At 37.8% G+C, this 15,185-nt stretch overlaps 1 protein-coding gene across 3 annotated transcripts in view; it reads right to left on the bottom strand.

Annotated features, from left to right (window-relative positions):
- Positions 1 to 15,185, bottom strand: part of DNAJC13 (DnaJ heat shock protein family (Hsp40) member C13) — a 132,444-nt gene that overhangs the window by 25,981 nt on the left and 91,278 nt on the right. For all 3 annotated transcript variants that reach the window (XR_012129496.1, XM_073232290.1, XM_073232291.1), the window contains exons 37-43: positions 10,537 to 10,721; positions 10,018 to 10,092; positions 8,640 to 8,759; positions 7,191 to 7,370; positions 3,754 to 3,921; positions 1,814 to 1,927; positions 391 to 507 (exon numbers count right to left, since the gene is read on the bottom strand). Coding sequence is in view for 2 of the 3 variants with exons in the window: in XM_073232290.1 (XP_073088391.1) it covers positions 391 to 507; positions 1,814 to 1,927; positions 3,754 to 3,921; positions 7,191 to 7,370; positions 8,640 to 8,759; positions 10,018 to 10,092; positions 10,537 to 10,721 (959 nt within the window). In the remaining variant the exon portion in view is untranslated. The remainder of the gene's footprint in view (positions 1 to 390; positions 508 to 1,813; positions 1,928 to 3,753; positions 3,922 to 7,190; positions 7,371 to 8,639; positions 8,760 to 10,017; positions 10,093 to 10,536; positions 10,722 to 15,185) is intronic.

Raw genomic sequence — 15,185 nt, forward strand, 5'->3', positions numbered from 1 at the left:
GTCCACCTGTATTTTTTTACTTTCTTTTAATAACCGGCCGGAGAAAAACTGCCTGGTGGTCTGACAGTCTACATAATGGAGTATGTAAGTGGCCTTGCACTCCCATGAGAGACCAGTAAGCTGAAGGCATATACACATGGGGTAGCATTATGCATAAAATATAAGGAATAGCTGGGCAGGGAAAACATTATTTATGAATCCACAAAATTAAATTCCTGAAAATGAAGAGAATGTAAGTCATCAATTTTCACCCCTTCACATACCAAGTTAGTATAAAATAGCATTTGGCAAGAACAGCTATCATTTCAGTGCATTCAGTGTAAATAAACTAGTAGCTTTCAGTAACAAATGAGCAAAGGTATCAGACTAAACTCAAAGTACAGGGCTTACCTCTAGTTGGAAGGTAGGGACTTCATTATACACCCTGACAAAAATCTCCCCTACAATAAGTTCTTTGGCATGATCACTATAGACAAATTCTGATCCGAAAGTTTTGTCACAATCCGTCTTTTTAAAAAAGAAAATAAGACTGTTAGATGTAAATCAGAATAAGTGTCTTAATAGTTTTTAAATCTTATATCTACCTATATTCAGTTTAATAACATAATAGATAAATAATTTGAAAGATCCATTCATTTTGCAGAGAGGAAAAAGATGTTGGAATAAACAACACAGCACTCAATGAAATTTTAATGTTTATAACTGGTAATATGGACTCTGGATCAGGCATAGAGTTATGTTATTTTCAATCCAATGATTAATGTTGTAACTCATTTTAAAATTTTGAGAGCCGATGAAGTGTCTTAGGAGCTAGTATTTATAAAGCAAATATAACACTTGACTCTTCTCACTCCACTCAGCAACAACTTGGCCTTGTCAGATATAGGGGTGATAGAGCTAAGAAATTAATACACTTAGAATGGGCTTTATGATGTAATGCACTGAAATAAATGCTGGAAAACAAGGTCTCTGAATTTTAAAAAAGGCAGGATAATACCATATAGGCTGAAAAATCAAGAAGATTTTCCATTTAGAGAAAAAAGAAAAGAGGAATGGGAGAAAACAGTCCCAATGAAGATTTACATTTAAACCACACAGAATTTAGGTTGGACTGAAATAAAAAAGTCAAAGTATATAATAAATTGTGAAGTGCTAAACAAAGAGAAGATGTTGTCTCTTCTGGCAAAAGAACAGAAGATACATAGAACGGTGAAGCCTGTTCTCCATAGCTCTGCAATTCTCAACACTTCTATCTGTAGGGAGTTCTGAGTGATTATCATGAAATGAGTTCAAAAGCAAATTTTGAAAAATTTAGGACATAACAGTAGTGGTTACTCTTAAACAAATTTCAAACCCACAAACGTAAGTGTTTTCTAAACCATCAAGACTCAACCAGTATACGGAATATCCAAGCCTTCTCCTCATCTCCCATCCTACTGTCTTTGGTTTTTCTCATGGCTTCACAGCTTTTCCACAACAAGGTGGCAGGATAGGAGAAATTACTCAATTTTGATACCAGAAAGCAATTTACTGGGGAAAAGAGGCTGAAGAGAACAATTAAAAGAGGGCTTTTCAGTACAAAAACTCATTGAAAGAGGAGATAGCTACATGACGGGTGGCGCCAACAATAAATCCTAATGCATTGATATAGTAAAAACATTGTTCTTAAGTGGGCCAAGTACTAGGTGGAAAAATCTATAGGCTTAATTAATACCAAATGGAAAAGGTGGGTTTCTGTTTTGTCAATACTAAGTTATATTTTCAGAGAGTATTTCATTAAAGCTACACAAAAATGTATCAAACTGTGACATACTTTTTTAATCATGCTTTCTTGTTGGCATTCAAGAAATTCAAGTAGTTCTGCTCTTGTAGAATTGTTCCATATCAAATATGGGCTCTCTGTGTTGCTGTTAAGCATCTTCAATATCTAAAAGAAGACATTAATATTTTGTAACATTTAGAAAAAAACAGAAATTGAAATTATCATTTGCTATACTTGTCTACTATACGTCAAGCACTATAACAGGTGCCTTATGTATAATGGATCTCAATAATTCTAACAAGATTATTGATATTATTCATTTTGCAGCTGAGAAAAATCCAAACTGAAAGCACTCAAATTATTTGCCCGAGGTCACACAGCCCTTATGTGGTGAAAGTGTGAGTCCAGTTTGAGTCAGTTTGACTTCACAGTTTAACATTTGCTCTGCCACCAGAACAATTACAGAAGATATTTTGTGGTAAAGCACTTAATAAACAGTAAAGGTGAGCTTAAAAAGAATCATACCATACTACCTTTACATACATGTATCTGAAAACAAAATCTCAGTTGTCATGAAGCATATTGCTAGGAAGGGAAATAGAATTTACAAGCCGAGTCACTTCAACTTTTCTTGGCCAAACCCTGATTCGAGGCTGAGTTAAGTAATTCTGCAGACATAGCTTATCGCTGCTTAGCCACCCAGTGCACTTTTCATTTATTTAGCTCTCCTCAAAAGTATATATACATTTTAATACACATTTTTACATTTTACATTTACAGAGCTCTATGCCAGAAGGAAAGCATTGGGTTATTACTTCAATTTTACACAAAGCACCCCAACCCTTGTTTTCAAAATGTTAACTACTAGTTAAAATAAAATGACTGCAAAACTATATTGTTAAGAAAATTGTAAAACATTGAGAACTGGCAGTTTAAAATAAGCATTAAATCCAGATGTACTACAGCCCAAGATTTTGAAATGCTACTTTTTTTTTCATACTTTGGCTATAACAACTTGCTAGTACTTCTGGAAAGAGTGTTTTATGTTCAGCAAAACACATTACATCAGTAAACACAAAGTCCAGAAAAAGAACAGAGGGGCATCTAAAGTTCTTGGGGCATTGAAAAGCAATGGCCTGCACTAAAAAACAACCAGACTCCATAAGACTGAACTAAAAAACAAATAAGCTAATTATAAATTCTAAAAATATTTTACATTTGGAAGCCTCAGGATTTTTTTCCTTAGAGAAGTATTAAATGGTCACTAGAGAAAATAAAAATAGCCTAGAATTCTGCCATTCAGATATAATTACAGTTCACATATTAGTACAGATCTACCCATCCATTCATTTTTTTTAATACCAAAAATGGTATGATTTAGTTTTTTCACTTAAATGCGTTCAGTCTCTTTTAATTTCTTTAAATACACCTTTACAACTTAGGACTTCACAGTATTCTATTTAATGGATTTCTGTAATTGAATTCTCTAATGACACATTCTTAGATTGTTTCTCAATAATCCTCACAAAAGAGGCCAAAGACGTTGGGAGATCTGCCAAGGTCATACTTGTTTTTGTCATGAATGTATTATGTGTGTTTATGTATGTATTTTTAGGATTTCAACCCTGACTCTAAGTAAGTCATAGTTCATAAGAAATAGCTAAAAATAGTCTGGATTGCCAGACTCCCAGTCCTCTGCCCATTATGAAACACCATTCCAAGTTAATTCTCTTCCCTGTCCCTTTGTGACTCAAGGTTGAAGAATTATGGTGAGCTCCATAGCTGGGAAACATCTACCCTCACAGAGAGACTGGATTTGTTAAGGTGGTGATGTCAGCATAATCCACAATAAACTGAATTTCTTAGTTGAGACGTGAAAATTTTCAATTTTTAGATCTCCTAAAGCAAATTACATTATTGTGTTCCTCTACTATTTAAAGGATCTTACCAAATTCACCAAAACCCAGGCCACACATCCCTGAAGCACATACCTCAGTAGCACTAACCACAGCGAGTTTTCTAGCAACATAGGGTGTCAGCATGCCAGCTAAACTTTTCCTTATGGTTGGGTTTTCTGGGGTGGCTTGTTCTTCAGGTAGATACCCTCCGAGGCGGCTTAGAGCATGGACACTCAGTTTGGCAAGGCTGTTGGCTACTTCCTGTTATAAGAAATTAACACTGAAGTGGGTCTATTATTGTACATAGGTAACAAAGTAATTTTATGGAATCACAACTGTATAGAACATACTTAAAGAGCAGATAGCAAAAGGGCACACACATCCCCAATACTGATGTCACAGAATTTATTTAGTAGAGCTTTTTTTTTACTTATACAAAAGCCCATCAGAATCTATGTACTCATCTATAGCCTATAGAGTATCTTAGAGGAGACTGGAAGAAGCACATCTGGGGGTACAGTGAGAAGCAGGGCACAGGTAGGCAGACTTGCCTGCTAGAGGCACACACTAACAATACAAGTACTGAATGACACTGAGTAGGAAAGGAGAGACAGAAAAAATGCCTATAAAAATTAGATAAATAACCTACCATTTGACCCAGGAATTCCACTCCTAGGAATTTACCCTAGACCGCAGCAATCAAGTTTGAGAAAGACAGATGCACCCCTATGTTTATCGCAGCACTATTTACAATAGCCAAGAATTGGAAGCAACCTAAATGTCCATCGGTAGATGAATGGATAAAGAAAATGTGGTACATATACACAATGGAATACTACTCAGCCATAAGAAGTGGAAAAATCTAACCATTTGCAGCAACATGGATGGAGCTGGAGAGTATTATGCTCAGTGAAATAAGCCAAGCGGAGAAAGAGAAATACCAAATGATTTCACTCATCTGTGGAGTATAAGAACAAAGAAAAACTGAAGGAACAAAACAGCAACAGAATCACAGAATCCAAGAATGGACTAACAGTTACCAAAGGGAAAGGAACTGGGGAGGATGGGTGGGCAGGGAGGGATAAGCGGGGGGGTGGGGGGTGGGGGGGGAGAGAAGGGGGGTATTAAGATTAGCATGCATGGGGGGCAGGGAGAAAGGGGAGGGTGGGCTGCACAACACAGAGAGGACAAGTAGTGACTCTACAACATTTTGCTAAGCTGATGGACAGTAACCATAATGTGGTTGTTAGGGGGGACCTGATATAGGGGAGAGCATAGTAACATACTATTCTGCATGTATGTATAGATTAAAAATCAAAAAAAAAAAAAAGAAAGAAAGAAAGAAAGAAAGAAAGAAAAGGGGGATTGGGATTACTCCTTGATAGGATAAAACTATTGGTAAATCAAAGATCAACGCACGCTTTAAATATCCTTAATGTTGATCACTTAAAGGGTGTCAGATGATCAGCTATGGAGGTACTCTTTTCTGATAATATTCCTTTCTCTTAATTAAAAAAAAAAAAAAAAAAAAAAGCAGTTACTGTGTGCTGACCTCCAATGAGTTCTGCACAGTGGTATAGAGGGCATGTCAAAGTGTGGGCAAAGGGTCTGTTTGTTTCTATGCAGAAGATCAAGGCCTAGCTTGGATACCCAGAAAATGAACTAAGATACGATATGAGGAGGAGCTTCCGGCATCAGCACTCTGGAGGACTTGTGCTGGGGGATGATCATCAAAAAGCCTCCACAGAGATAAGGACGATGCTGCGGTTGTGGCTGCATCCAGCCCACCGTCTCCTGGACTTGCCATTGGAATGAGGAGGGAGATGACTAGGCTGGCATGTGCGTACAGTGAGACAACGAATTTGACCAGATCTGTACTGTTGGAACTCAACCAGGAGTTGGGAGGGGTGCAAGGTGTAGCACTCCAAAATCTTATGACTATAGACAATCTATGGTTAAAAGAACATATGGGAGGTGAACAGATCCCAGAAATGGGCTGCTTTAATTTGTCTGATTTCTCTCAGACAGTTCAAGTACAGTTGGACAATATCCATCATATCATAAATTTTCACAAATGCCTAGGGTGCCTAAATGGTTTTCTTGGCTTCACTGGAGATGGATGGTAATTATAGATTTGCTTTGTTTATGTCACCATATTCCTATTATGTTAATATGTGTGTGCAAATTAGTTAGTAGTTTAAAACCTATACATACTTAAGGTACTCTACAAGAAGATATGTCAAAGAAATAATCAATCCTCCCATGTTTCCTTCCATATGCTACATCTGTAGCTTTTCTTCTTTCTTCCTAATTACAACCCTTAAATAGAATTCGTGCCTCATATCGAATTTACCGAGTATCATAATTCCTCCAGGTGGTAAAGATACCTCGAGACAAGTGCTGGGCATAGAAGCCACAGGGCATAAATCTGCAAAGAAGTAAAAAGCTAACCTTTTCAAACATTATGGCTTCTCTCTAACTTACCAACTTTACATTTCCCTGTATGGCCCGAGAAGATGACTGGTTAGCCAGAGACGGGTAAGATTCCTCAAGGGAGGAACAACCTAAGACAGGCACAGTCGCAGGGGGGCCATCAGGTGAGAATTTGGGGATCAACAGAGGTGAGGCTCAGAACCTTACCCCCCCTGCTTTGAGAGAAATCTTCTGCATCCGTGGATGTTTTGCTGCCCTTGTCTAGCCTGGATTAATACTTAGTCCATAGGCACACACCTGATCATCTGATCATCTACATTTGCCCTCTTACAGCACTAAACTATGTTTTCTACCTTTATCTTGCATCTACGTACCACTTCAGCATTTTATTAAAAATAAAAACAATAATAATAATAAAGGGAGAAATGTGGGATCAACATATAAATCAAGTACAAAAATCAAACGAATATTCATATTTGACCTGATTGTTTATAGGTCATAATACGTGATCAAAACTGAAAGTTTCGGTGATGAATGCCCTTGTACTGTTCACCATGTAAGAATTTATTCACTATGTAAGAATTCGTTCACCATGTAAGAACTTGTTCGTTATGCTTCAGAAGATTGGAGACTGACGAGAATTAGACTTGAGATGGATTAATGATTGTACATTGAGCATTGACCCCCCTATACTGAATTTTATTGTTGTTAACAACCATTTGATCAATAAATATGAGAGATGCCTCTCCAAAAAAAAAAAAAATTAGATAAATACTTAAGTATATGGGGAGCTGGCCTCAGCAGCCCAAGGAATCACTGTATTTCCCTGTTACACAACTGTAATTATACAATCACAACAGTGACTAAGTAATCAAGACAAGATTAAGTTACGTCCAGTACACTGCAGACTTCCTGCCTTGAATCCTTCCAGCATTAAGTAGTTAAAAGAAAGTCTTGGAGTTTAAAGAGCAATCTTAGTCACCTTGAAAAACATTTTATCCCTTGGGGATTTCTGGGTAGCTAGAGCTTTCCTCCACGTTACTTTAGTATCAAGCTATGGTTTGAGTTCAAATGCAACATTAAAGAGTGAAAGTTACCTGTTGATTTGTTTCTTCACTTTTCTGGATGCCACTCTCTTCCAGTGTGTAGTCATAATTAAATAGATAGCCAAGTAGATGCCACAAAATTCCAGCCTGAAAGAGATGTGTCTGTAGCCAGAAATCCACAGCAAAGGAACTGACACATTCTACTCCAAGAGCAGCAACCCGTGGAATATTCTAATAAATAAGAATGATGGAATTAATTACAGGGTTTAAAAAAAGCTCTCAAAGAAACTGCTTGTGAATGTATGTCAAACGAGCTATCTTACTCTAAAAAATGTTTATTTCCCTCCTCTTATATTTTCAATTCCAATCTAAATCTGAATCCAATATCCTTAGGAGCCTAAAATTAAAAGTGACCTTGTGACAAGACAGAATTACTTTTTGAAGCTAATATTCAAAGACCTAGGAATAGTTTTCTTTGTTTCACTTCTTGTTGGTTTTTTTTTTGGTATCATTAATGTACAATTACATGAGCAACATTATGGTTACTAGATTCCCCCCATCACCAAGTACCCCCCACATACCCCATTATAGTCACTGTCCATCAGCGTAGTAAGATGCTATAGAATCACTACTTGTCTTCTCTGTGTTGTACAGCCTTCCAAGGGCAGCCCCTACATTTTGTCTTTTAATCGTATGCCCCTTTTTCCCCCTTGTCCCTCCCTTCCACCCATCCTCCCCAGCCCCTTTCCCTTTGGTAACTGTTAGTCCATTCTTGGGTTCTGTGAGCACTTCTTGTATTTTAAAGTAAAAAAATAATGATAAGGCATTAAGAGCAACTCACACACAAATGACCTTAATTGTACCAATGATATATTTAGGGCAGGTGTATGGATTTACTCTTTATATCAGAGTTTGTACTCTTATTAAACATTTATATGAACATTAAGTAAATATAGCTGAAGAGATATTTTCATCAGATTCCTTATTTCTGGATACCTCAATTCAGGATCAGCATCCAATTCTGTTCTATTCCAATGTAACTACCTGCCCAATTATTCCAAGAAATCTCTCCCCCTTCCCAGTCATCTCCCCCACCTACCCACAGTCATCTTCCCTCAGCAGTACTGTACTGGGAGGAAACAGTAAACTCTCAGATCTCCAAAGCTTTTCCCATCAGGCAGTGACTTGATTCTGTTTGAGGATTTACATGGTCCTTTACTTTCAATAGATATATTTAGTCTTCTCTTTCCTTTTCCACCTATCTTCTAATGTTCAGATGAGACTCACTTGCTTTTAGCAACGTCTTATTTGCTGTGGGCCAGCCTAGGAACAAAAGCCTTCATTTACAGCAAGGCTTCTATGAAAAATGCTTAGAGATTCAAATAATTTACTTAAAAATAATTTTAGGGAAACAACTTGTTTATAAATTGAGGAATGGCTACTTAAACAGAAAAACCCACTGCTGACAGTATCCAGAAAGCACTAAAGATGGAAGTCTACCTTGCCAAGATACAGCACCCGACAGAGATCCCTGATGATACCAGGCATTTCTGTGATCTTCTCTCGGCATTCTTCAAACTGAGCAGCCACACTATAGCATTTGCTTATGTGTGCACAAACCTGCAGACAACACACAGAGCAAAAAAGAAGAGTCACACGTGAACTCCTTCCTTAACATTGCAGAAATCAAATGAACAGATTTGTGAATGACACCAATATATAATATAAAGTATTAATATGATGCTCCAAATTATGCACAAGTATATAATATGATGCTCCAAAATTAAACAGAATATATTTATCGACTCGCTAGTATATCTGGTTAATATTTCCCAAAGATGCAGGGATGGCAAACCATGGTGAAATGACACATGGGCCAACTGACTGAAGTCTATTTTTTGTGGGGCAAGACAGGGAGCTAAGAATGATCTTACATTTTCAAAAAGGTGTAAAAAAAAAAAACACAAATAAAAATACGCAACAGAGGCTGCATGTAGCCTGAAAGCCTCTGATTGTTACTCTCTGGCCCTTTATTTTAAAAGTTTGCCAACCTCTGGATTAAGGTATTTTTTTGTTCACCTTACCACTGCAGAATTCCAATTCTGTTTATATACTACCAAACTTCAAAATAGAGGATGAAACTAGGAAGCCAATACTTAGTTGCTGTATTTCTACATTTTGCTGGCATAAACCAAAAAAGGGCAACATTTATGTATTCTATAAATGATCTCAATGAATTCCTGATGGGTTTGCTATCAAAGTATTTTCTACTAAGTACTCTTCTTAGTAGAAAATAACCCAATAAAAAAATACTAGGAATGGATTATTTTATCTCTATCAGATGATGGCTATTAGCTGAACTTACTGAGGCAAATATACAAGACAGAATATCAAAGTGTATGCCTTAAACTTATATACAGTGATCTGTGTCAATTATTTTTCAATAAAACTGAAAAAAAATACTGGAGACAGGGGAAGGAGGTAGAGAAGGAAAGTAGGGAAGGAGGTGGAAGATAAGTGAACAAGAATGGTAAAAATAAATGTTTCAAACTGGATGGTACAGATATAAAGGTTACACTAGTCCTACTTTAAGAAAAAGAAATTTAAACCAATCACAAGTGATTCAGTGCATAGTTCGTGGAGTGTGATACACAGACCAATAGTATCAGTATCACCTGGGAATTTCTTAGCAAGCCAAATTCTCAGCTCCCCACCCCAGACCCACTGAATCAGACACTCTGGGCAGGGCTGTGGGTGGGAGTGGAGCTCTGCAACCCATGTTTCAATGAGAGCTGCCCTCCAGGTGACTCTCAGAACTGTTAACGAATGAGCTACTGGTCTAGTGTAACTTTCTTGGAACCATACATTTTAGCCTCACCTGTACTGACATGTCACTTTGTTTACTAGAACGACTCAAGACAGCGACACAGCGACTAAATGCCTCTTGTAAAACCTGCAGAGAAAGAAGTCGGCCATGAACTGTTTATTCTGACTTGAAGTCTGAAAAGCCTTTCTGGTAGGAATAAAGTATTAATAACCTTTTAATGCTAGATACTTCATAATACATGTTTACTCAACTAACATTTGTTAAAGAAACAGGTAAACAAAGGACTCCTTGAAGTTTCTTTTCAACTATTCCCAATAAGCTACTTTGGAGGCAGTATTAAGTTTACCAATTTTGAATCCAATACTCTCCAATTCACATTATGAAATAAAGTTCCATTTCCACCTTTAATTCTGGTACTAGAATATAGAGAATATAACATTATGTTATTTGTTGGAATAAAGTAGGAAACTATATCAACTCTGTCTATAGTGGGTGAATTCTCTATTGCCAAGAGTCACACAATGTGCCTAAACAAGCTTGAAGATAAATACAAAGGTCAGTCCGTATTACCTCAATTCCATTCTCCCTTCTGAGTTCTTCAGCATTGAGGGCTGAACAGTTGACTGTATGGAAAGCCAGCTCTGCAGCAGCAGGTAACAGTGGTGATTCTTTTGAGAAAAGGAGGTCATCTGAAGTTTCCATTGTTATAGTCCTAATTAGCATGGGGTATCCTGCATATTTATAAGGCTGTAAATCTGAAATAATTAAAGGTTAGTGCTAGGAAAACAACAAACAAAACAAAAACTGATAATGGCATGGCTTTAAGTTAATTATGACACAATTACATTACCTTAAAAAAAAAGATAAAATATTTAAAATCTTAAATATCTCCTAATTTTTGTTTATAAAAAGAAATTAAACCTAGCATAAGTCCTTTGGATATTTTCTACAAACCTATTTGGCTGATTTCTCTAAAATGTTTCAACTAGAAAAAGAATATTTTGTGGCAGATTAGCTGAACTTAGTCTGTGGTGGTTTTGATCCTCTACCAAGTATCTACTTTCTAGGTTGTCCATGTGATCTTCATGGCACCTGCTTGCACACAGAAGACATGGCCAGATCACCAGGGATTGTTTTAATCCTCATCATACACATACCTCTTTATAAGAAAAAGAGACTGTGAGAAGCACTTGATTTAAACAAGAGTGAACATTTTATATTTTATATTCCACTTTCTGGATGACAAGTGCACTCTTCTATTTCACCAGTTATCATAAAATAAATGTTTGAAAATATTGAATGTAATTTGTTACTGGAAACATAAAATAGAAATAGCTAAGGTATTAAGTATATTTGGCTAATTCCATATTTTGATGAGCAAATTTAAAATAAAAAATGTGTAGGTGCCCAATTGCTCTTTTTCTGTTTTTTTCTAAACTAACCTACCAGACAGGAATTTTTAAAGTAAGTGGCTATGACTTCTTAAAATACCTTTGTAATACCACTTGAAATCAGCATAAAGTTTTTTGCCCTTAGAGGATATTACTTAAATTATCTCATTTCTAAAATGCCTTAAAGAAAAAGAAAAGCCCCTTGGAATTGGTCCAACCAATGTAACACATGGACATCCCTACCATGAGGTAAGAAGGAAGAGTAAGTTAATTTTAAGTCCTATCAGCTCAGGAACCCCACGTAAAAACTTCATGGGCATAAACTCCATGTGGGAAAACTGGAAGACAGCCTGAAAAACGTTCTGACCTTGACAATAAACCAAGATGAACCACAATGGCACCTTGTGGCTAATACAGAGCTATCAGCCACTAAAAAAAAAAGTTTGAAGAGAGAGAGAGAAAAAGATGGGAGCATGAGTAGGGTGGCAGAAATCTCCTCCCAAAACCACATATATTTTGAAAATATAGCAAATACAACTGTTCCTAAAGGAGTGACCAGAAGTAATAGTACACCAGCCAGTCTATATCTGGGAGAAGTCAACATCTCACGGAAAAGGGTAAAGTAAAAAGCCGTGACCTGGCGGGACCCAAACACCCCCCAGTTTAGCTCACCGGTGGGAGCAAAAGAATCAGAGCAGGGAGGGAGTGGAAGCACAGGACCGCTAAATACCCAGCCCTACAAATCTACCCTGGGGGCATGGACCCACATTATATGGTGCTCTGGAGACTGGAGGGGCTAAAAGGCAGAGTCTGAGACAAGACTGCGAATGGTTTCCCACCACCAGCTGCCCAGCGAAAAAAGACAAGCAGGCACTTTAACGTACCTCTCAACAGTCACACGGCTGCTAGGGGAACAAGGGTTTGGGAGAAGAAACGGGTGGACAAAATCGTCCTGGAACACTCAGACCAGCATGCTGGGAACTTTCAGGAGCTTCAGGTGCGCTATCCCCCTGTTTAGCAATGCAGCCCCCAGGAACCCTCACCGCGATAAGCAGTCTGCTGCAACTTCCTCCCAGCCAGCACCTGTGTGCAAATCAGCTGTCCCTGCCATTGCTGCAGACTAGCCAGAGGGCAGCCCCGCCTACAGCAACTACACAGCTTAATGCAGAGGCTTCTCCCTGCATGCCGCTAACCAGGCCAGAATAAGAGGCTGCTCCATGAGCTTGACCAGCATAGACAGCGGAGATGGGCGCTGAGACTGGGAACCATGAAGGGGTTTTCTTTTCATGACAGAACCTGCACCACTGGTCTGTGACACCCACCATTGCCTTAGGCCATCCCACCCATGGCACTTTAGGGGATTAACCCAGAGGCCACTCTGTGCGCATGGTTAACCGGCACATACAGCAGAGACAGGCATGGTGACCGGCAAGCAGGAAGGGACTTTGTCCTCCTAGCTGAAACCACAACACTCTCCTGCAACCACTCCCATAGCTCCAGGACTATGAGAAAGCAGAATAACCTTCTTCAATCCAAAATCCCTCAAACACCAGAAAGAGGGCTCAGTGAGACTCAAATGACCCATTTTCTGAGAAGTAATTCAAAATAAAAGACATGAGCATGCTAATGAAGATACAGAAAAATATTCAAGAGCTAAGAAATGAATTCAGGAGGGAGATAACTGAAATGAAAGAATGGAGGGATTTAAAAGCAGATTAGGTGAGGTAGAGGAGGCAGTGAATGGAATAGAAATCAGAGAACAGGAATACAGAGAAGCCGAAGCAGAGAGAGAGAAAAAGGGATCTCTAGGAATTAAAGAATATTGAGAGAACTGTGTGACCAATCCAACCAGAACAATATTCACATTATAGAGTTACCAGAAGAAGAAGAGAGAGAAAGTGTCTTTGAGGAAGTATTTGCTGAAAGCTTCCCCAATCTGGGGAAAGAAATAGTCTTTTAGGCCATGGAAGTCCACAGATCTCCCAACACAAGGAACCCAAGGAAGACAACACCAAGACAAATAATAATTAAAATTGCAAACATCAAAGACAAGGACAGTGTATTAAAACCAGTTAGAAAGAGCAAAAAGATCACCTACAAAGGAAAACCCATCAGGCTATCATCAGACTTCCTGGCAGAAACCTTATAAGCTAGAAAGGAGTGGCATGATATATGCAATGCAATGAAACATAAGGGCCTAGAACCAAGAATACTCTACCAGGGATTATCATTTAAATTTGAAGGAAGGATTAAACAACTCCCAGATACGAAACGTTAGGGAATTTACCTCCCACAAACCATCTCTACAGTGTAATATAAAGGGACTGCTCTAGATGGAAGTGTGCCTAAGACTAACAGCTGTCACCAGAGAAAATAAAACCAAAGCAAAGGATGTAGACCAATTAAATATTAACCAAATGCAAAATTAAATCAGCTACTCACAAAGTCAGTCAAGGGATACACAAAGAGTACAGAATATGACACCTAATATATAGAGTGGAGGAGGAAGAAAAAGAAGGGAGAGAAAAAGAATCAGACTGGGCTTATAATGCATAATAAGTGAGTTAAGGTAGAATGCTAGATAGAAAAGAAGCTGCCTTTGAACCTTTGGTAACCATGAATCCAAAGCCTGCAATGGCAATAAGTACATATCTACTGAAAATCACCCTAAATGTAAATGGACTAAATGTACCGATCAAAAGACACAGAGTTACAGAATGGATGAAAAAAGCAAGATGCATCTGTATGCTGCCAACAAGAGACTCACCTCAAATGCAAAGACATACACAGACACAAAGTGAAAGGATGGAAAAAGATATTTCATGCAAACAATAGGGAGAAAAAAGCAGGTGTTGCAGTACTTGTATCGGACAAAATACAATTGAAAACAAAGAAAGCAACAAGAGACAAAGAAGGACATTACATTTGAGTCTCACTGAGCCCTCTTACAGGATATAACCATTATAAATATCTATGCATCCAACACAGAAGCACCTACATATGTGAAACAAATACTAACAGAATTGAAGGGGGAAATAGAATGCAATGCATTCATTTTTGGAGACTTCAACACACCACTCACTCCAAAGGACAGATCCACCAGACAGAAATTAAGTAAGGACACAGACGCAGTGAACAACACATTAGAACCAATGGACCTAATACACATCTATAGAACACTCCACTCAAGAGCAACAGGATACACATCCTTCTCAAGTTGCACATGGAATATTTTCCAGAATAGACCACATAGTAGGCCACAAAAGAGCCTCAGCAAATTAAAAAAGACTAAAATTGTACCAACCAACTTCTCAGATTACAAAGGTATAAAGCTAGAAATAAATTGTACAAAGAAAACAAAAAGCCTCAGAAATATATGGAGACTTGACAACATGCTCCTAAATAAACAATGGATCAATGACCAAATTAAAACAGAGATCGAGCAATATATGGAGACAAATGAAAACAACAGCACAATACCCCAACATCTGTCGGACCAGGGAAGGCAGTTCTAAGAGGAAACTATATACCATTCCAGGCCTATTTAAAAAAGGAAGAACAATCCCAAATGAACAAGTCTAAATTCACAATTATTGAAACTGGAAAAAGAAGAACAAATGAGGCCCAAGGTAGTAGAAGTAGGGACATAATAAAGATCAGAGATGAAATAAAATTAAAAATAAAACACCAGAAAAAATTAATGAAACCAGAACCTCGTCCTTTGAGAAAAATAAACAAAACAGATAAACACCTAGCCAGACTATCAAGAAAAAAAGAGAATCTACACACCTAAACAGAATAAGAAATGAAAATGGAAAAATCACCATG

The sequence above is a fragment of the Manis javanica genome, chromosome 3 (assembly GCF_040802235.1).
Source record: "Manis javanica isolate MJ-LG chromosome 3, MJ_LKY, whole genome shotgun sequence".
In the NCBI taxonomy this organism is placed as follows: Eukaryota; Metazoa; Chordata; class Mammalia; order Pholidota; family Manidae; genus Manis; species Manis javanica.